This window comes from Rhineura floridana, chromosome 5 (assembly GCF_030035675.1).
Source record: "Rhineura floridana isolate rRhiFlo1 chromosome 5, rRhiFlo1.hap2, whole genome shotgun sequence".
Taxonomy (NCBI): domain Eukaryota; kingdom Metazoa; phylum Chordata; class Lepidosauria; order Squamata; family Rhineuridae; genus Rhineura; species Rhineura floridana.
In genome coordinates, this window is record NC_084484.1 from 139138056 (window position 1) to 139161997 (window position 23942).

The 23942-nt window shown below is 41.4% G+C and overlaps 1 protein-coding gene across 29 annotated transcripts in view; it reads left to right on the forward strand.

The window, feature by feature from the left end:
- Positions 1 to 23942, forward strand: part of ABI3BP (ABI family member 3 binding protein) — a 235902-nt gene that overhangs the window by 33351 nt on the left and 178609 nt on the right. For all 29 annotated transcript variants that reach the window (XM_061628187.1, XM_061628192.1, XM_061628194.1 and 26 more), the window contains exon 2: positions 20574 to 20753. In XM_061628187.1, coding sequence (XP_061484171.1) covers positions 20574 to 20753 — 180 coding nt within the window. The remainder of the gene's footprint in view (positions 1 to 20573; positions 20754 to 23942) is intronic.

Consider the following 23942-nt stretch of genomic DNA (forward strand, 5'->3'; position numbering starts at 1 on the left):
CTGTTACTCTGGTTGCTTCCTCCACTTTCTGTAGGAGAAAGTTATCTCCAACACAAGTCAGAAATTTCTTGGAGGGGACGTGTTTGGCAGAATTTGTCTCCCAACAGATATCGGGATAATTGAAATCCCCCATTACTACTACATCATGCTTCCTCGAAACATTGGCAATTTGCTTTTCAAAAGTTACATTTTCATCTTCTCCTTGATTGGGTGGTCGGTAGTAGACTCCAAGCACCACATTCCTTTTATTACTTGCCCCATTAATTTTAAACCAGATACTCTCGGTGGAGCTACCAAGCTCATCTTCCTGTATTTCTGTGCAGGGATATATATTTTTAACATATAGCCCGACTCCACCTCCCTTTTTATTCCTTCTGTTCTTTTTGAACAAGTTATATCCTTCAATTGCTGTATTCCAGTCATGGGAGCCATCCCACCAAGTTTCAGTTATATCTATCAAGTCGTAATTGCCCTCCTGTATTAAGAGTTCAAGTTCATCCTGCTTGTTTCCCATGCTCTGTGCATTAGTATACAGACATCGAAGACCATGTGATTTATGGCTTGGCTTCTTTACTACATTTTTTCTGAGGACTATTAGAGCCTATCTCTCTGGTCCTGTTACTGTGCACAAGCCTTCATCAGTCGTTAAGTGGATATTGCTCATGTTGCTGTTTCTGCTCATTGGACTTGTTCTACAGCCACTGCTTTTGCTTGTGGCTCCATGTCAATCTATTTATTCTAAGCAAAGCACATATGATAACATATAATCAGAGAAGAAATGGCACATAGGGTAGAACAGAATGGTGTACACACATACCCAAGATGCACATCTGCAAATTTCAGAGCTGCTTCAAAAGATCATAACACGGGAGAAATTTTGCTTCGGTCTACAACACTGGATTTGTCACTTGGCTGCTAAATTCCAAGTTGGAGCAGGATCAGTTTACCCATTACTACCATAAACAATTATTAAATAAATCCTAAAAATGTTAGCAATATAAAATTACATAGAAAAGAATGGTAACACAGATAGCCTGGATACTTATTTTCTGCTGTAAACTGTGCCTTCCTTTAGCCATCTGATTGTGTTTGTCACATCTGGATAATAATAAACCATTTTCAAGGTAGAGTTGAATGAAGCCATCCACTTCTGTCCTTTTCCAGCATTTGTTGGTTACCAGAATGAGGTGCCCTAGTTGGGGGCCTGGGTCCTCATCCTAATATTCAGAAAACTGCCAAGGCTAGCTTTGTTTTTGGAACTATACTATACTGAGGTTTCAAGGAAGTACTGAAATTTACTGTAGTTATACGTTAAATTAAATTGAATCCAGGTTTATAAAATGCTCCATGCTTTCAGTTACATATACAATAAGGAAACATGGCATAGTTCAGGCTGTTAGTATCCATAATTAGATAACTATTTGTCACACGTTTCAGTGATGAGCTCTGTTCTAATTACAACAAATAAGTATTCAGCAGTTGTTAATATCTATTTAAATCCAAAGCCAAAAGAAGTCCACTGGGGAATTGTATGCAAATTATTCATTTTTATTTTATTTACTTTTAGCCTACCTTTCAGAGTACAGCACTCCTAAGGTGGCTCAGAAAATTAAAACAGCATAAAACAATGAATAACAATTATTATTATTATATCCTGCCCTTCCTCCCAGTATGAGGAGGAAACAAAACATCTTTTATTATGCATTATGTTTTTATTATGTAATTTAATCTAAACTAATAATAAATCAGCAGTTTAAATACCAGCAAACCACACTGAAGCAGTAAGCAGACTGAAACATAAGCATATTCAGTGTCTGCTTAAAAGCCAATACAGAAGGGATCATACATCTCTCTCTAGGTGAACATTCCATATGTATGGAGACACCACTAAAAAGGCCCTCGTGCTCATTAGCATAATGGACCATGCCGGTATGCCACAGAGCTTCCTAGGCTGAACTGAAGATCCAGACAAGCTCATATGTGTACAGGCAACTGCAGTTGAACTGCTTAGGATATCATACTAACACTTTTAAAATTGAGCCTGGAAATGAATAGATAGTTGACAGGGTAGCCAATTACACATTGCCGAAAAAGAGGAAAAAGCATCACCAAAAAAGAGGACATACTTGCATAAAATGTACACATTCTAATTTATATGTATAGATGCTAATTTAGAAATAACTATTATAGAAATGCAATACATCTTACCATGCCAGCAAGGCTGTGACCAAGTGACCTGTGTGGCTGCTAGGTCTGCCATCCAGATGCTAACTGTTGATGGGCAACTTCAAGCCTCCTCTCCCTCTTTATGATTATCTTTAACATGGAATTGGACCAGGCCACCCTTCAAACAGAGAACTGTCCTCTGTAGAGGACATACAGCCATTCTAGCAACTGGTACTGTTTGGTGTAATGAACTTCAAAACCTTGCCCTCACAAACATAGCAGGTGCAGTCTGTCCAAGCTAAAGTTTCTACACCATCTTTAAAGACAACCCCATAGCAACACATTACCGTATCTCAGTCTAGATGCAATCAAATCGTGTGTAACTGAAGGAAGGGCCACAGCTGGCAAACCACCCTAAGCTGATAAAAAGCACTGCTAGCCACTGATGCCACCTGCATCTCCGTTGATAATGCTGAGTCCAGGAGTACTTCTAGACTGTGTAACTGGCTCTTTGAGGAGAGTGCAACCTTCTCCAAACCAGATTGCAAATTTCAATCTAGATCAGCAGAATTTCCAACCCACAGGATTTGCACTGAAGTAGTGTAGAATAGTAAAAGCATTGTAGAGCTTAGCTGTTAGCCGCAACCCTGGTATTGTGTGGCTTGTACTGGTTTCTGTGTATTCTATTGTACCTTCTACAGAGGGGAGCCTTGATGAAGGTTCTTAATTGCACAGGGAGTCTCCATGATCAGAAAAGGCTCCCTGCGCAAAAGTTATACAAGAACTTGTGGGCAGGGTCCCACAGCTCTTTTCTATTTGTGTTATCCCTTCATGGCTGTAGTATTTGAAGATGACTAGTCGTTCTGTATTACCTGGATTAAGCTTCATCTTGTTTGCCTTCATCCATCCCACCTGTTTGGAATTTCCACCACCTCTCTGGAATGAGATGATGGAAAAGAGAGGTAGGGCAGTACATACCAGACAAAGCGTCAAGATGATTTATCTGGTTCACGTACATTTAGAAAAGCACAGAAGACAAGATGGAGCCCTGAGGCACCCTAAAGGCCAATGGCTATGAGGTGGAACTCAAGTTCCCTGGCACCAGTTTCTAGGTTTTTACCTACAGAAAGAACCAGAACCACCAAACTGCAGTACCTCCAAGTCCCATCTTGGAGAGATAATCTATAAGAAAACCATAGTTAATCGTATCAAAAGCCACTGAGAGATCCAACAAGGATGCACTTCCTCCATCCATTCCCTGGTATGAATCAATCACTAAGGGTGGCCAAGATGTTTTCTGCCCCAAACCAGAACAAAACCAGGTGCCATCTCTGTTATCTTTTTGGCGCCTACTGAAGACCTTCCTGTTTCAAAAAGCCTTTTGAGTCCTTATGCTAGTCTGCGTCTGTGTTGCAATTGCTTTTTAATACGTTTTTAAAACTGTTTTTTTTAAATATGTTTTTAAACCTTTTTTAAAATATGTTTTTAAACCTTTTAAAAATATATTTTAAAAGATATTTTGTTGTAATATATTTTAAAGTATGTTTCTATGATGTTTTAAAGTGTTTTTAGTGCTTTTGTTTGCTGGCCTGGGCTCCTGTTGGGAGGAAGGGCAGAATACTAAATTAAATAAATAAATAAATAAAAGTTTGCATGTAAATGAGCAGTGTCATCCAAGATTGTCTGAAGTGGAAAAGACCACTCACTTTAGGATTTTGCTCAAGAATGGTACATTGATACTGGATGAAAATTATTCAATGCAAATCCTGCATCCTTCAGGGAACCTCTGACATCCATAGTGACAACCAAGCCATGGATGATTTTATCAGCCAGGAACGGCAAAGATCCAAAGAATGGATCATAAGTTTTTATTTCTCCAAGCATCTTGCCCACTTCCTCAAACTGTACAAGCTAAAAGTGCCCATCACAACATGACCAGATATTGTCCTGGATGCATCCATTTCTGATTCCGTAAGAACTATGGCATCTAATTTGGAAAGGATGGGAGTAATTTTTTTATCTGCAAAATATAGTGCACAGTGGTCACAATGGGTCTTCTGGGGTTCCAAATGTTGCTCCAATGGGTTTACATAAAGAAGACCTGTCACTGAAAGTGTCAATATGGCTTTATGAATTGGCAGGGGCATTTTAAGTGATCATATCAATAGCCCATGTGATCCTTTCATTTCAAGTAGCGACTAGAACCTTGGCCTAGTAAACTGTTGAAATTGGCCTTAGACATTTTGGCAGTGATGACTTCTGGGGTTGGTGGCCCCTTTCTGTACATTCCGCATTGGCTTTAGGATCTCAGTAGGATACTTTTCATCTTTCCCTGGTTGGAAATCAGTCTCTTCTGTCTGAAGAGCACCAAACACCCTGTCTTCCTCATTCACTGTTCCCCCAATTATTTTGAAATAGGATCCATAAGCCAATTCTTTTTAGTTGGAGTTATTCATCTTCTCCCCAGTTCTGACACAGATGCTCTGTCCTCCATCTTCAAATATAGGTGGTTGAAGCAGTCCATTTTTGAATCTAGAACCCAGAATGATGATGTGATTATGCCTCTCAAGATTGAGCCTGATATCTCAGTGTTCAACAGAGATATCTAGATCTTTCTCCCCCATTTGCAAATGGGTAGCTGAATGCAACTCAAATTTTTTGAAATGTAGAATTATGTCCTGAACACACTTGCCAAATTTCATTGTGACACTTCTATGTTTAAGGGAGATACTGCATTACAAACTGAGAATGCCAAAGTATTGATTTAAACCAAAAGCCCTACTTTGTTCAGTCTGTCAAAGAGGTTGCATCATTTACTGGCTTGACATGTGGTGTTAATTTCTTTCACCCCCAGCTGTACAATAGTGATCTTCAGAGAAGGTAGAAGGGGAGAAATACAGAGAGCAAAGAGCCCCAAAATCTACACTACACAACATGAACTTGAACATCTATTAGCAGCTATCATGGGAATTGTACAGATGGATGGACAGCGATATACAAACAGTGCAGATGTCCCTTTTGTTCATCTGCCTTTATTTGCTGACTAATAGTCACAGCTGGTTTTGGAAATAGGAAAGACAAAATTCTCCAATAATTTATTCTCAGTGAGTGCAGGCCAGCTCCATTAAAATGAGTGGGAGTTTTGCCACTGACCTTAAGAAGATGTGAATTGAACTTTGCATGTTTCTGAAGCAATGCATCTTGGCAATAATATTTATCTCTAGCAGGTAATAAGCTACTTGATTTCACATTCAGGTGCAAAGGCAAAGAAGGCAGGCCTAGCATATATAAAACTGAGCATATAGTCAGGATTTAGCTAACTGGAGCATCATCTAAAGGAGCAAAGTAACTTATAGTATGTAAGTTTAATAAGGTAATATTAGTATAAATTTCACCTCAAACACAGATTGTTAATGGTTACATGAATGATATTTTCAATTTTGCACCTGAAATCTATGACCAATAGTTTAAAAGAAAAGATGAGACCCTGTAGAAATATTTATTTTATGAAACAACATTTTTGGTTAATATAAAAAAGTAGAATGCAAATTTGAGCAGTACATAGTATTAGGTTAGTTTTGCATTAATGGACTGCCTTCAAGTCGATTCTGACTTATGGCGACCCTATGAATAGGGTTTTCATGGTAAGCGGTATTCAGAGGGGGTTTACCATTGCCTTCCTCTGAGGCTGAGAGGCAGTGACTGGCCCAAGGTCACCCAGTGAGCTTCATGGCTGGGTGGGGATTTGAACTCTGGTCTCCTAGGTTGCAGTCCAACACTTCTTTGTTCATTCACTTTTTATTGAGACTTAAGAAAGTGTTGTTGCCAGCCTGTTTCATTACTGTTTTCTGAGTTCTCTTGTTTTTCTAACCTGATTTGTGATTTAAGAAATTTAAAATGCAATTGCAGTGCCAAACTCTCTAGTGGCAAAGTGTGATTGAGGAGTAACTATTCCTTTAATTAAGAACTTTCTGCTTGCAGATTTTGTCCCTTTTATTGGCTCTTGTGGAGCAGAGATGTAAGAGTTACAGATATATAGCCCCTTATTTGCACTGTGGACAAGGTTATTTGCCCTTTAATATCGATTTCCGTTCCGGTGGGGGTGGGCGCTTCAGTTATTGCCCTCCTTTCATTTGCTTTCTTTCTTTCTTGCAAATTAGCACTAATTTGTAATAAAAATGAAAAGAATTTTGCAAACTGCTTTTTTGTCGGGGAATCAGTGCTTTATGAAGTTAAATGTTAGAAATGAAGAACTAAGGTGGTCATATGTCATACTTCAAAGAGGACAGTCCTGTATCTGAAGGAGTCCTCTAACTGAAGAACAGTCCAGTCCAAGTTCAGTTGAAAGATAGAGCCATAAGGAGGGAGGGCAGGGGTCTTGAAGTTGTCTGTCAGCAGTTAGCACCTGGACAGCAGGCTGAGCAGGTCACCTGGTTATAGTCTTCCCCACTATGGTGAGATATATTGTATTTCTATTTAAATTATAGTAATTATTTCTGAATTTGTACGTATACATCTGTATTATGCAATCTGTGTCTTTTTTGTGTGATGCATTTTCGCTTTTTATTTATTTATTATTTAAGGTATATCCCACCCTTCCTCCCAGTAGGAGCTTTTTGACAAGGCATAAGTGGCTGCCCTATAAAGAAGATCTAGTGGTGGTTGTTTTTACCCTTTAGCAGAAGGCCTGCTTAAGCAGAATGTAAAACTTCACTTGAATTACATTTAGTTAAGTAATGGCTTAGGCCTGTGCCAGATTTGTCTACTGGGGTTAATTTTTTTTTTACCAGCTAGTATGAATTAATTATTTCTCTCTGGGTCAAACAAACAGTTCTTCAGCTTGACATAACTATAAAGTTCAAAAGTCTGAGAAAAGCAAGCAGTCTGAAATAATTTAAGACTCAATATTTGGGGACATGCCAGGCGTGGAACCAAATTCCTTCTACAGTATCCTTAGAAGACTTTCTGTTGACTCTCTATGTGTCTGTGCACCTGAAAGGTGAGCAGGTGTCAATAAAAGCCTATAATAGTAAAAGTATCACCTTGTAAAAGTGAGCTATAAGACTTAGAGTAATTGCTGCCTGTCTAGAAATATTTTTGGTCCTTTTGCAAGGTAAAGTCAGTGGCAGCTAGTGACATTTTGACCTCCTGTTTTCCTCACAATAGGATTTGTACAGCACTTATTTAGGAAAGTGTGCCATTACATAAGTGGAGAGTGCCATTGTCTCCTCACTGAAAAAACATCAATTATTCTCTGCACATCTATGGACAGGAGAAGAACTTCCATATAAGAGGATCTAAGTACGATTTTCAGACAAGATTGACCCCATACCTCTAATTTAGACCTTAAGCCATACCACATATAACATAAGTTTTTGAATTCAGGTGTTGTTTACACCTACACATCCATTGCCAAAAACTAAAAACACACACACACACACAAACTTTTAAAATGTGGGGAATACTTGCTTCTAGTTGCATGCACTTTTCTCTCTCCCCCCCCCAAAAAAATGAATTTAACTTTTTATTCTCCAAAACACTTATTTCTCTAAACTGAAAGAACAAAAGTATTGGAAGCAGATCTATACACACACACACACACACACACACCCTTTTCTATAAATATTCTGAAAAATACTCTGAAACGGCATGTGGCTGAGGTCAACCATCCTTCCTCATCCAGCGGCAGCAGCTGCAGCAGCTTCTAACAAGTGAATGGAGGGAAAGGTCAATACAGAATCTGTTGCAACACATACACAAACCATCCATAATTTCTTCTCCCAATCCCCCAATTCATAAAAATAGATGTGAAATTATTAAGTTAAAGCTAGATAAATATTTATTATAAAAAGAGACTTGTATTATGTCCACCATTGCTTGCTTGCTTGTTTGATCTCTCTCTCTTTAGCAAGGCCACAAAACAAATACTAAACTAAACTAAAAGTTCCTTACAGTTGGAAACTCTGCTGTTTCTCCTGGTGAGGATACAGGGCCTTCAAGGAAATAGATCTGAGCATGATCAGAACACATAGCGTGGATTCAGATAGGTCTACCCTCATGTAGGCCTGCATAACATACTGTGATTGTATGTGTATGCTATGGCTGTATGCTAATTCCTGTGTTCCGATTGTCTGGATTGCCTTCATGGCAACAGGAAGGGATCGGGAACCTGTGAAATTGCTAGGTCTAACACTAGTATAATGCTATTTTTTATTTGGTTCTTCTGCCTGGAGAAAGATGCAGTGGCGTCACTAGGGTTGGTGTCACCCGGTGCTGTAACTCCTTGGCGAGCCCCCAAATGTCCTGCTGAGCGTGTGCATGCACAAGGCCAGCCAACCATGCCCCTGGGAGGGTGCGTGCCAGAGGGGCACCCAGCTGGAGAAGCAGGTCTGGGAATGCCGGTGCGCCTCCCTTGCCCCGCCGACACTGCTCCCGGTCTCGCCCGCCCACCTGCCTGCCTCCGAGGAGCAGTTGGCTGCTCCAACGCCGACCCAGAGCGCTTCTCGGCTCCTCTGCCGGGCAACGGCGCAGGCGCCCTGTCCCACGACGGGGCAGCTCTGGGTGTCACCCTCCTCATGGTGTCACCCGGGTGCGGCCCACACTCCCCGCACCCTGCTAGTGACACCACTGGAAAGATGGGAGGCTCCTCCTAGCCATAGCAATACCTTTTGTTGGGGATTGACTGAGCAGTGCAGAGATGGTTGGCCAGAGAGTGGGAGATTGACAGAAATGTCTCTTAAGTTCAAATGGAAGGATAATGAGTGTATGGGAGACAGAAAAGATTGGGGCTTTGAGTTTTTTATGAAAACTTTTACATTTTTTTGCTTGCAATTCTTTTTGGGAGGGCAGTGCTCTGGTTGCCCTAATGGTACAGCCTCCACTGGAAAGCTGTATTTATTTATTTAAAATATGGAAACTCGCCCTTCATCAAAATTGAGTCCAGGGCAGGGTGTACAGCAAGACAACATAATAGCCGGTTAAAGCATGAATGCTATTGGAGGTCGCTGATTAATAGGGTTGCCATAAATTATAATTGACTTGAAGGCACATAACAACAACAAAGCATGAACAACAATAAAATACTAAAACAAATCCCTCAAAATAAATAACCAATCATAAGGACATCTAAAAACAGTAGGGCAGGCAGAGGCTGTGTACACATTAGCAGCTTAAAACACAGCTAGGTCACTATTATTCTCAATCTGGATTGAAGCTGGTTTGGAGCAAAACACATAAAAATACGCTATTTCATAAGAAACAACAGGATAGATACAGGGTAGATATGGATTGTGGCAAATGTTGTAGGTACACCGCTTCCCAAACCAACAGTGGGAGTGCACTGAGTAAATTGTAGTGTGTGCACAACCTTCCACACTCGGCTTTTTAAAAACACTTAAATTGCATGAGCAAACAAATAAGCTTTAACATGATGCCAAAACTATAGCAGTGTTGATGCTTAGTATATTTGTAAGGGGAGGGCATTCCACAGCCAGGGTGGTGCCATGGAGAAAGCCTTATTCTGTGCCACCATGGAACAAACTTCCTCTAATAGCAGGAAATGGGGAAGAGCCTCCTTAGTAGAAGGCATGGGCAGGCTGGTATCGGGAGGAGCACTCCTTCAGGTACATGTAACTTATTGTTATAGACTATGTTGAGATTTAACAGGAAACCATCATTTCCTGGTATATGAACAAGCCTAGCTCATATACTCTCCCTTCCATCTCCTATTTTGTATGTCCATAAGGAGATCAAACACTTCTTGTTTAGATTTTACACTTCCACGTTTTCCTAATGATGCCCAAACAATGCAATTTTTTATCAAGGTTTAGACGATATTAGATAAAGTGGAAAGCTATAAAGAAAAGACCTGTTAAGGATCTGTAATCAACTGATGGTAATGCTAATAGCTAAATAGTCAGAGGTAGACCAAGAGACCGGTTTCTTCCAAGCGGGAGGTAATTCTTTGTATCTTGGGGTGCAATTGTTTGTGTATGGTTCTAAATGGAAGATAGGAAAGAATAAAAGCAGAGGCTAGAGGTATGACACTGCTATCTGATACCTTACAACTGTTTTAATATTTGGCAGCAATTTTGTTAAATGATTTTTCACCAGTGGCTTGAAAAGCAATAGGGTTTTTTAAAAAAATTGATACAGAGGGTGTTTCCTTCAGTCGCACATAACTGCAGTTCAGTCCCATGCAGGCAGTGTCAGGATCATTCGTACCTTTTAACCTGCAAACGTTCATGGGGAAACTAATGTACATAATTACAGATGCTTTCATTTTATATATTTTTATTTTAAAATAGATATTACCAGAGCTGCCAAACTGTTTTGGTAACTGTAAAGGGGCTGATCATGTTTAGAGAGAAAGGGTGTGCATGGGTCTATGTGCATAGGGGTCAGATTACACCTCTAACTTGTATTCAGTACCTTGGACAAGCTTTGCGTTCTGTGCAATGAGTTTCTGTTTATTATTTATTTATTCATTCATTCATTTATATCCTGCCCTTCCTCCTGGCAGGAGCCCAGGGCGGCATTTTATTTATTTGTTTATTTATGCAGGTGGCATAGAGAGCCCAATTGCAGGCTCAAAAAATCCTTTTGGGTAGCCTGGCCACAGCTTCTACAGCAGATCCACACCATATATTTAAATCACATCCAGCACACATTTAAAACACATGACTTCCCCCGAAGAATCCTGGCAACAGTGGTTTCCCCCTCACAGAGCTACAACTTCCAAGCAGCCTTGACAAACTATAATTCCCACAATTATTTGAGGGAAGTCATGTGTTTTAAATGTGTGTTGGATGTGCTTTGGATATATGGTGTGGATCTCTCTGTGAAGCTGTGAGAGAAGAAATAAATGGGGAAAGAGAGGAGAGCAGGGTGCCAACGGGCCAAGAGAGAAGTAGACCAGGAGCTCTCAACTGTGGGCAGGGCTCAAACTGGTAAGCCAGCCAGGAATTCTTTGGGTGGGAGGAAGAGCCATTGTCATGAACTGGGACTATTAAAAAAAAAAGGGCAGAGAGTGTTTCTGATCTTATTTGAGGTACAAAGATGAGGAAGAAGGCATTCCATATGGGATGGAGCACTAAACTGGTGCTGCAAGCTTACCTGGCAGAGGCAGTACTTCAGTGAAGCAATTAGCAACTAAAACTGTTCTTGGGTCTTCCTATATTTACCTGCAAATAAAACGTAACTTACCTGACAGAGACCTGTGCTCTGATATCTAAAGAATTAGAAAGCATGTAGAAGTGGGGAGACTGGAGCATGCCAGACTCTTTAATTTCATTGAAGATGCCAGATGATAATGGGGACAAACAGCTGGGAAGGTCTGTTGCCTTCACACTCTGGTTGGAAGCTTCCTGGAGGCACCTGGCTGGCTACCTGTGGAACAGAATATTGGATTAGATAGGGTCTGAGCCAGATGTTCTTATGATATCTATGATTTGTTATCTAGTGAATTTTCAACTGTAGCTCTTCAGATTGTAGGTGTGAGGCCGTCATGTTTTTGAATGATCCCCTGTGTAAAAATAAAAATAAAAATATATCTGCTTTATAATAAATTTAACATATATGGGAAAGAGCCACACCAAACCTCCCTCTCAACTGCTTTACTGCATGCATGTAACTTTTACTTTGGAGAACTGGTCAAAATGTTGTCCCTTTTCTGAAGTCTGAAGTGCTGTATTCCAAAATTCTGCCATTTCAGTTTATCACCTTATTCTGTGTAATGATTGGCTCAAAGTAGATTTCTTTAGTACCAGTTGTTACTGAGTAGGCCCCCTTCCTCCTCAGTACGATCACTGCTGTCCATTCACTTGTCCTCTCCCTGTGGACCCACTATTGACTTGTGGTGAAGGGTAAGGTGAGCAGAGGCTTCTGCTGCTGCTCCTCCTCCTCCTCCTTCTCTTACTACTCACTTTCTTAGTGAACAGGCAGTGACAGGAAGGACCAAGGGGCCCCAGGCTCCACTGGTAGTGGGCCCCAGGCTGGGATATAGGCTAACACAGATGCCTCATAACGTTGACCTCTGGCTGCAACCCTGCTTCTCTTTGAAGGAAGATGTGGAGAGGACTCTGTTTGGGTAATGTTCATACAAACCTAAACATAGAAGGTATTTAAAGAGGAGCCCATACTGTTATGCTGTCACCTATTAACTCAACAACAGGAGATGGTATTGGTTGTTATTTTCAAAATGTGTCTCATCATTTTGAGCATGGGAACAGTTAGGGACCTCGTGATCACTAGAACTAAATTTTCTTAGTGCATTCTTAAGAATGTATATCAGGGAAGCCAACATGGTGCCCCCTAGATGTTGTGGACTACAGTTCCCATCAGCCCCAGCCAGCATGATGTTCTAGTTCAACAAGAGATGAATGGGAGTTGTAGTTCAACAACATCTGGAGGGCACCACATTAAGAACATAAGAACATAAGAAGAGCCTGCTGGATCAGGCCACTGGCCCATCTAGTCCAGCATCCTGTTCTCACAGTGGCCAACCAGGTCCCTGGGGAAAGCCCGCAAGCAGGACCCAAGTGCAAGAACACTCTCCCCTCCTGAGACTTCCGGCAACTGGTTTTCAGAAGCATGCTGCCTCTGACTAGGGTGGCAGAGCACAGCCATCACGGCTAGTAGCCATTGATAGCCCTGTCCTCCATGAATTTGTCTAATCTTCTTTTAAAGCCATCCAAGCTGGTGGCCATTACTTCATCTTGTGGGAGCAAATTCTATAGTTTAACTATGCGCTGAGTAAAGAAGTACTTCCTTTTGTCTGTCCTGAATCTTCCAACATTCAGCTTCTTTGAATGTCCACGAGTTCTAGTATTATGAGAGAGGGAGAAGAACTTTTCTCTATCCACTTTCTCAATGCCATGCATAATTTTATACACTTCTATCATGTCTCCTCTGACCCGCCTTTTCTCTAAACTAAAAAGCCCCAAATGCTGCAACCTTTCCTCGTAAGGGAGTCGCTCCATCCCCTTGATCATTCTGGTTGCCCTCTTCTGAACCTTTTCCAACTCTAGAATATACTTTTTGAGATGAGGCGACCAGAACTGTACACAGTATTCCAAATGCGGCCGCACCATAGATTTATACAACGGCATTATGATATCGGCTGTTTTATTTTCAATACCTTTCCTAATTATTGCTAGCATGGAATTTGCCTTTTTCACAGCTGCCGCACACTGGGTCGACATTTTCATCGTGCTGTCCACTACAACCCCGAGGTCTCTCTCCTGGTCGGTCACCGCCAGTTCAGACCCCATGAGCGTATATGTGAAATTCAGATTTTTTGCTCCAATATGCATAATTTTACACTTGTTTATATTGAATTGCATTTGCCATTTTTCCGCCCATTGTCTCAGTTGGAGAGGTCTTTTTGGAGCCCTTCGCAATCCCTTTTTGTTTTAACAACCCTGAACAATTTAGTGTCGTCAGCAAACTTGGCCACTTCACTGCTCACTCCTAATTCTAGGTCATTAATGAACAAGTTGAAAAGTACAGGTCCCAATACCGATCCTTGAGGGACTCCACTTTCTACAGCCCTCCATTGGGAGAACTGTCCGTTTATTCCTACTCTCTGCTTTCTGCTTCTTAACCAATTCCTTATCCACAAGAGGACCTCTCCTCTTATTCCATGACTGCTAAGCTTCCTCAGAAGTCTTTGGTGAGGTACCTTGTCAAACGCTTTTTGAAAGTCTAAGTACACTATGTCCACTGGATCACCTCTATCTATATGCTTGTTGACACTCTCAATGAATTCTAATAGGTTACTGAGACAGGACTTTCCCTTGCAGAAGCCATGCTGGCTCTGCTTCAGCAAGGCTTGTTCTTCTATGTGCTTAGTTAATCTAGCTTTAATAATACTTTCTACCAGTTTTCCAGGGACAGAAGTTAAGCTAACTTGCCTGTAATTTCCGGGATCCCCTCTGGATCCCTTTTTGAAGATTGGCGTTACATTTGCCACTTTCCAGTCCTCAGGCACGGAGGAGGACCCAAGGGACAAGTTACATATTTTAGTTAGCAGATCAGCAATTTCACCTTTGAGTTCTTTGAGAACTCTCGGGTGGATGCCATCCGGGCCCGGTGATTTGTCAGTTTTTATATTGTCCATTAAGCTTAGAACTTCCTCTCTCGTTACCACTATTTGTCTCAGTTCCTCAGAATCCCTTCCTGCAAATGTTAGTTCAGGTTCAGGGATCTGCCCTATATCTTCCACTGTGAAGACAGATGCAAAGAATTCATTTAGCTTCTCTGCAATCTCCTTATCGTTCTTTAGTACACCTTTGACTCCCTTATCATCCAAGGGTCCAATTGTCTCCCTAGATGGTCTCCTGCTTTGAATGTATTTATAGAATTTTTTGTTGTTGGTTTTTATGTTCTTAGCAATGTGCTCCTCAAATTCTTTTTTAGCATCCCTTATTGTCTTCTTGCATTTCTTTTGCCAGAGTTTGTGTTCTTTTTTATTTTCTTCATTCGGACAAGACTTCCATTTTCTGAAAGAAGACTTTTTGCCTCTAAGAGCTTCCTTGACTTTGCTCGTTAACCATGCTGGCATCTTCTTGGTCCTGGCGGTACCTTTTCTGATCTGCGGTATGCACTCCAGTTGAGCTTCTAATATAGTGTTTTTAAACAACTTCCAAGCATTTTCGAGTGATGTGACCCTCTGGACTTTGTTTTTCAGCTTTCTTTTTACCAATCCCCTCATTTTTGTGAAGTTTCCTCTTTTGAAGTCAAATGTGACCGTGTTGGATTTTCTTGGCAATCGGCCAGTTACATGTATGTTTAATTTAATAGCACTGTGGTCACTGCTCCCAATCGGTTCAACAACACTTACATCTCGCACCAGGTCCCGGTCCCCACTGAGGATTAAGTCCAGGGTTGCCGTCCCTCTGGTTGGTTCCATGACCAATTGGTCTAGGGAATAGTCATTTAGAATATCTAGAAACTTTGCTTCTTGTCATGACTGAAACACATATGCAGCCAGTCTATGTCCGGGTAGTTGAAGTCACCCGTTACTACCACATTTCCTAGTTTGGATGCTTCCTCAATTTCATATCTCATCTCAAGGTCTCCCTGAGCATTTTGATCAGGGGGACGATAGATCGTTCCCAGTGTTAAGTCCCTCCTGGGGCATGGTATCACCACCCACAACGATTCTGTGGAGGAGTCTGCCTCTTTTGGGGTTTTGAGCTTGCTGGATTCAATGCCTTCTTTCACGTATAGAGCGACTCCGCCACCTGATGCAGAATAGAGGTGTAGAGCTAGATCTATCAAGCAAAAAATGTGCACTTTCTGAAACAGTATGAGAACTGAAACATAGCCATCCTTCAAAAAATTGTACTTATCCATATTTGGTGAAGCAGTTGTACAATCAAACAATGTTTACAAACATGCATATAGTAGGAGACAATGTCCATAAAATGAATATATTACTGAAAATAATATAGAAAATGCTTTGTATTTGTGGTCAGTTGACTGTAAATAAAGATTGATGATGATGATAATATAGAAAATGCTTTGTATTTGTGGTCAGTTGACTGTAAATAAAGATTGATGATGATGATAATATAGAAAATGCATTATATTAGGAGAAATTGCTTGCAATATATGAACAATAGTCAAAACTACATACAATGGTGTGTTTATTAGGAGAAATTCACATTAAAATGCTGAAACATTTCATGAGGATTTTTTTTTTAATCACAAATTGCAGCAGAAGTGTGGAGAACTGAATTTCAGATTGGAAAACGAGAAACTGAGAGAACCAGAATGGATAGATCCTTCCATTGCTAGTGTAGTTTATGCACATTTGTGTCTTAAAATGGAAGTACACATTTATAATTCTTATGTTGTGCATCTCAAAGAAAATGCATAACAAAGATATGTGCTGAATAATGAGAACACATTGGCTTGAACTTATTACCTAAGGATCTCAGTATAGTGACTCTAGTGCTTTTGGCCAACTCAGTGACATTTAGACATAGATTGAATGAATTATACCTGTTTCATGACAAGAGCATTTTCCAGAAGAATAATTGTGACTACCTGTCATTTTGGTAATAGCAAGCAGGCGCCAATGATTTGTAGAGTGTATGTGATAGTATATTGTAATTAGTATGAATGTTTATGTAAGTACTAGCCAAGATGGGGTAACGTTACCAAGAATTACAGCATTGGCTCTGGATAGGATAATGTGTCTGATAAATATTCTGAATAGCATTACAGGGACCAGATCTCTCAATCAAGGTTTGATGCCATGAAGCCTCTGTTATAGTAGTGAGAGTACAGCCTACTGATGCTGTTTGATACACCATGGTCTTGTATTTAACTTTCCATGTTATTTAATTTGCCCTTTCATGGGTTTTGTTTTTATTGAGCATATATCACTTTGAGCACCCAATGGTGGAAAATGTGACTGAAGAGTATAAGCAAATATACTCAGGTTTCCCAGGCTGATGATCCTGGGTGATTTCAACATACATGCTGAGGTTAGTCTCATAGGTCCAGCTCAGGACTTCATGGCTGCCATGACAACCATGGGGCTGTCCTTAATATCTTCTGGACCAACTCATGTGGCAGGATACACGCTTGATCTCATGTTTCGTTCAGGATAGGAAGCTGGTGATCTGAGGGTGGAGGGGTTCTTGGTGACTCCGTTGTCATGGTCAGATCACCACCTGATTAGGTTTAGACTTTGTGGTCCTGATAACCTCTGAAAGTTTTTTGCCGATTAAGATGGTCCACCCCTGGAGACTTATGGAACCTGATGGTTTCCTGAATGCTCTGGGGGATGTTCCCAACATGGCTGGCGCTACTGCCGAAGCCCTGGTCAACCTCTGGAATATGGAGGTGACCCAAACGGTGGACACTATTGCTTCAAAGCACCCTCTCCCACCAGGGAAGGCCCATAATACATCTTGGTTTACTCAAACCTTGAGCCTGATGAAACAGCAAGGATGACAGCTAGAGCAATGATGGAGAAAACCTCAATCTGTCTTTGACTGGTTAGAGCTCATTTTCGATCCTACCATGTGGCGGTGATGGTGGTGAAAAAAGTTTACTTTTTTGGGTGGTCCGGGGTCTTTTGGTCTCTGGCCCGACAGCAGACTCTGAACCATCAGTTGCTCACTGTGAAATGTTTGCGAGGCACTTCGCAGATAAAATTGCTCGCATTCAGATTGACTTGGACTCCTCGTTAATTACACTTGTGCCAGATGCCCCAGTTGCTCCCTTGGGTCATTATTCCATATATACTTTTCAGCTTGTAAAGCCTGAGGATGTGGACAGGATTCTGGGAGAATCGAGGGCCACAACCTGCTCGCTTGATCCTTGCCCATCCTGGCTAATTAAATCTGCCAGATTGGGAGTGGCTGGTTGGTTGACATATCTGATTAACACCTCCCTAAGGGAAGGCTCTATGCCAACATTGTTGAAGGAGGCTATGATTAGACCTTTGTTGAAAAGCCTTCATTAGATCCTGTGGATCTTAATAACTTCTGCCCGGTCTCCAGTCTCCCCTTTCTTGGCAAGGTGATTGAGAGGGTGGTGGCAGCTCAACTCCAAGTTTTCCTGGATGAATTGGATTATCTAGACCCTTTTCAATCAGGCTTCAGGCCTGGCCATGGGACAGAGATTGCTCTGGTCATAAGAACACAAGAACATAAGAAGAGCCTGCTGGATCAGGCCAGTGGCCCATCTAGTCCAGCATCCTGTTCTCACAGTGGCCAACCAGGTCGCCCTTCTTGATGACCTATGCAGGGCATCAGACGGGGGAGTGCATCCCTGTTGGTGCTGCTGGACCTCTCGACGGCCTTTGATACCATTGATCATGGTAACCTTCTGAGTCATCTTTCTGGGATGGGTCTAGGAGGCACTGTTTTACAGTAGCTCCATTCCTACCTGATGGACAGGACCCAGAAAGTGGTGCTGGGAGATTACTGCTCACCCCCTGGCCGTTGGCCTATAGGGTACCACAGGATTCCATTCTGTCTCCCATGCTATTTAACATTTATATGAAACAACTGGGAGAGGTCATCCAGAGATTTGGAGTACAATGTCATCAATATGCTGATGACACTCGGCTCTATCTCTCCCTTCCATCTGATGGCAGGGTGGGAGTGCTCATCCTAAAACGGTGCCTGGAGGCTGTGAAGGGCTGGATGTGGGCTAACAAACTGAAACTTAATCCAGACAAAACGAACGTGTTGCTGGCCAAGGGGAAAACTGCCCCAGGGATAGGGTTGCAATCTGTTCTGGATGGGGTCGCACTCCCCTTGAAAGAGCAGGTCTGCAATTTGGGAGTTCTTCTGAATCCTGCCCTGCTGTTGGAATATGAAGTGGCTGCAGTAGCCAGGAGTGCTTTTGGCCATCTCAAAATGATCTACCAGCTGCGTCTGTTCCTGGAAGCAACTGACTTGGCCACAGTGACACATGCATTGGTGCCATTGAGGCTTGATTACTGTAACACACTCTAGTTGGGGCTGCCTTTGAAAACAATTCGGAAACTACAGTTGGTCCAAAATGCAGCAGCCAGAATGTTAACTGGAGCATGGCGCAGGGAGCATTTAACCCCTGAGCTTTATCAATTCCACTGGCTCCCAATTTGTTTCCGAGCCCAATTCAAAGTGCTGGTTTTGACCTTTAAAGCCCTAAATGGCGTTGGACCAGTGTACTTAAGGACCGCTTACGTCCATATGTTCCTACCCTGGATTTAAGATCATTTGCCTCTGGTCTCCTCTGAGTGCCAGGAAAGGAAGACGTTAGACTGACAGGCATGCGGGAGAGAGCCTTTTCAATTGTGGCTCCCAGACTTTGGAATTCCCTGCCCCAAGAAGCCCGCTTTGCTCCTTCCCTGATGGTCTTCCGTAAACTTGTAAAAACTATTTTGTTCTGGACTGGTTGGGACTGACAGGTCAGCCTGACACTGTTTTAAGTTTTTTATCTTTTAGTTTTATCTTTTAAGTTCTTTTATTCTCACTCCCTCATGTGTATGCACATATATACATGTATGTGTGTTTGTATGTGTGTGTATGTGTATGCAAAGTGCATTTTATGTATTTTAATTGTATTTTATGCATTTTAATTTACTGTAATGTTTATGTTTTTATTGTGTATTTTATTATATATGTGTGCAATTTTATTGTAGCTGCCCTGAATGCCCTATTGTAGAGTAGAAGGGGGGGTTAGAAATATTTTAAATAAATGAATGAATATATAGAAAAGTGCTCCAAGATTAAAGCTGGTAAAGAGTTATATGTCACAACCTAGCTGCTGCATTTCCTATGGATTGTGTCAAACTCTTGAGAACTGCAGCTATCATTTTATAAGTAGTGGAATTGAACTGTAAGCCAGGCTGGTCCATGAGGTGAACCCAGATCATGTTTTGGTAACAGTTATTTCAATTGGCAAACAACAATTAATGCCCTAGTGCTCTTTTGATTTCTCCACACTGAGCGGAATTAAAATGAAGAACAAACAGAATAGGACTTCTCTTAAAGGTCTATGATTCCTGTTTCGAAGAGAAGTAGTATCCTGACATCTGCACTGTTTGTCATGTGAACATTACAGGAATGGGACCCCCACTAATCTTTCTTAGAGTGTATCTGTCCATGACAGAGTATGGCCTGATTTACCCAAACACAGAGTGGTGTGGAAGCTTCTTTACTTATCCAAAAGTCACTTTGTGCATCAAATTGTATGCGTTGTAGCTAACTCAGATGTAGTTTTTCCTGTGGCACTATAAGAAGACCACTGAAAATGGAAGATTGTGATGTCATTGTGAAGCCATTTGATGAATTACTGCAAAAAGCTTGCTGAGTGGACTGGCCTCCATGTGATTGCACGTACCACTTTGCAAATATTTATTCATTTATTGTTCAAATGTATAATCTGCTTCATAGCCTCAGTGTACAAAAATATAAAAATAAGATAAAATACAAAAAATAGAACTTTTAAAAACAATCAAAATAATTCCTACAAACTCTAAAAACAATAAAACCATTCCTACAGACGTACAATCAATATTTCATAAATGACTAGGCTGCATTTCAGAGAAAGCTTTCTTAAACAAAAATGGCTTTAATAGGCACCCAAATGTCATGTCTAATTTCAGCCGGTAATTTATTCTGGAGGGCTGGAGCTACAACACTGAAAGCTTGCTTTTTAGTACAAACTAAGTGCATTTCTAAAGCATGTTGTACTCCCCACAGTGCTGTATCTAAGGAGTGCAGTTACCACAAAATGCCACTTGGAAGCATCTGTTGAAACAGCATTCGCTACCATGCACTGATTGGCCACCTGCACTTATGCTATTGAAAGTGTGTCCTATATTTATGTTGAAAAGTTTATGCTGCTTGAGTTGATAACATTTCATACTTTTCTGCCCTCTCTCCCACTGCCAGTTAAGAGACAAAGCCTGAAAGTTCAGATCAATGCGACTGGTGATGCAGTGTGCATGAGATATATTCGACCAAGTCCAAGCATCAAACTGGAAGGCTTCATCTTGGGGTACGGCAGCAGCTTCTTCTCTAACCAGTATATTCCTCTGCCACCAGATGGAAAATCTTACATAACTGAAGTTGGTAAGGCAATGTGCAAAACTAAATTTTGGAGAGATGGTTGTGGGATTTGAAAACATGTTTATTTGTGGTCTGGATTGGGATACATGAGAGGTTTAAAACGCAAAGGAAATATTTCAACAGTGGCAAACACTTCTGTATCTTCAGAATAGTTTATTATTTTGTTCCTTTGTTTCCACATTTCCAATCACTGATGTTTTCCAGAGTCACTCAGTATGTAAATGAAATAGGCAAATTTGCCAATGCAATCAAAATCTTGAACAGGCCATCCAAATAAATATTTAATATATAAGCATTGCATGCTAGCCAGTTATTTGTTGATTTGTAACTGAAGCTGTGAGTCTTAGCACCATAATCCTTAGAAGTGAATCTAGCTTTTAATCATTATCATCATTAGATCTTCTATTATCTTCTTTATTTTTTAAAATTTTGTTTCACTGTTCACAGATCTGTTATTTCAATATTAATTTAATGCAGAAAGAAAATTTCTTTAATGTAGCTACATCTTGGTACATTTTGAGGCAACAACTATATTGCAAAATTTGGGAAACTGCATAATCTGAAAAAATATTATGTTCTGATCTGTGTTAGTCCAGGAGATGTGGATTAAAAATGCAGATCAAATGAATTTCTGCCCCATCCCTAGTTCCAGCTCAGAAAGACTATGCATATTGGCAAGTTGTCCTGCTTGAGACATCCTTTCAAACATACAAATAGCACTGAGAGGGGCAGCTACAAGGTGCAGTAGTGGGGGCCAGGTGAGCATGGCCCTGCTCTCCTGCATCACACAATGTTAATCGCACCCAAATGGCACAGTGGCAAAGTTGCCATTCCTATGGTTACTAGGCCACTAATTCACAATTTTATCTACTAGCATCAACTGGGCTTTCCATTCTAAGTAGTTTTATCTAAAGTGCTACAAAGAACCGTGGAAGACAGAAACAAAATTCAAAGGGACCTTGATAGGCTGGAGCATTGGGCTGAAAACAACAGAATGAAATTCAACAGGGATAAATGCAAAGTTCTACACTTAAGGAAAAAGAAACCAAATGCACAGTTATAAAATGGGGGATACTTGGCTCAGCAATATGACATGTGAGAAGGAACTTGGAATTCTCATTGATCACAAGCTGAATATGAGCCAACAGTGTGATGTGGCTGCAAAAAAGGCAAATGCTCAGGTTGCATTACCAGAAGTATAGTTTCCAAATCGCATGAAGTATTAGTTTCCCTCTATTCAGCACTGGTTAGGCCTCATCTTGAATACTGCATCCAGTTCTGGTCTCCGCACTTCAAGAAGGATGCAGCCAAACTGGAAGAGGTTCAGAGGAGGGCAACAAGGATGATCAGGGGACTGGAAACCAAGCCCTATGAGGAGAGACTGAAAGAACTGGGCATGTTTAGCCTGGAGAAGAGAAGGGAGATATGATAGCACTCTTCAAGTACATGAAAGGTTGTCACATAGAGGAGGGCTGGGATCTCTTCTCGATTGTCCCAAAGTGCAGGACACAAAATAATGGGCTCAAGTTGCAGGAAGCGAGATTTCGACTAGACATCAGGAAAAACTTCCTAACTGTTAGAGCCAATGGAACCAATTACCTAGAGAGGTAGTGGGCTCTCCAACACTGGAGGCATTCAAGAGGCAGCTGGTCAGCCATCTGTCAGGAATGCTTTGATTTGGATTCCTGCCTTATAGGGCCCTTCCAAGTCTACTATTCTATGATTCTATGAATTAATTTCTTCTTTGGGTTGTTTTAACAAAGGCATTAGTGAACAATAAACAAGATAAATCCAACAGAGCTTAGTTTCTAGATGAAATTGGAGCTACTTGAGATATTTATTTATTTATTTAAAACATTTCTAACCCGCTCTATTTTCCTGGAAACTCAGAGCGGCGAACAATCTGACAATAAAAACATAAGAAAATAAAACACAATACAGTTTACAATCTCTATAAATAATTAGTATACTAAAAAATTACAATCAATAAACTTATACTTACTATCAAAAACAATCAAGTTAAAAAATCTTATTCCGCATTCAAATTAAACGCAACTCGAAATAGAAACGTCTTAACCAGGCGGCGAAATGCAAAAAGCGAAGAGACAGATCGTATCTCCAAAGATAAAACGTTCCAGAGTCTAGGGGCGATGACAGAGAACGCCCTATCTCTGGTCCTAGATAAACGAACTTCTGTAGCAGAGGGGATCCCAAGAAGGGAGTCATCAGATGACCTCAAGGGACGAGAGGGTTCATAAAAGGACAACCGATCGGACAAATAGACAGGGCCCAAGCCGTGAAGGGCTTTAAAGGACAACACCAGCACCTTGAATTGGGTCCGGAAGCAAATCGGTAACCAGTGGAGCTGTTGTAACAGGGGAGATGTATGGGCATGAAGGCCAGCCCCGGTCAGCATCCTAGCTGCTGCACGTTGCACCAGTTTAAGCTTCCGAACTGTCTTCAAGGGCAGCCCAACGTAGAGTGCGTTGCAGTAGTCCAACCGGGATGTAACTAAGGCATGTGTTACTTTTGTCAAGTCAGACATCTCTAGGAACGGGCGCAGCTGGCGGACCAGTCTTAACTGGGCAAAAGCGCTCCTGGATACAGCCGAGACCTGAGCTTCCGGGTTCAAGGCCGAGTCCAGAAGCACGCCCAAGCTGCAAACCTTTCAGGTTCATTCACTGCTCATCCAGACGACTGCAAAATGTGTGACACGCCCGCTATGTGTGTTCATTATTTTTCGGTCGTCCAAATGACATCTGGCACTGTTACGCATTTTCGCGGGTTAAATCCGCTCCTTGCAATACCGGCAAAAATGTGATTTGCTGTTTAAAATTGGGAATCATCCGCTGTGCCTTCAGGAGGTAGGATGCAATACCACGGACTTTACAGCTGATGGGTGGTTCTTGGGCGTTTCCCCTTGCCCCTTCTCCTCATTCCAGCCAATCACGTATCTGCACTTTTGCGCATGTGCGAGAATAAGCCCGGGAAAATTGAACCAATCATCGCAATGGTGGGGTGTTGGGGGGGTCTGCAACTACTGCGCAGATGCATTTTATTTTTTGCCATCCTGCAAACTGGGTGGCCGCTCTGGGTGAGATCTGCAATGCACAGCAAGTGAGAAAGGGGCTGCTGGTCAGTTTCACGAAAGCTTTGTCAATTTCATTCTACACATTGGGGGTTTTGTTTCAA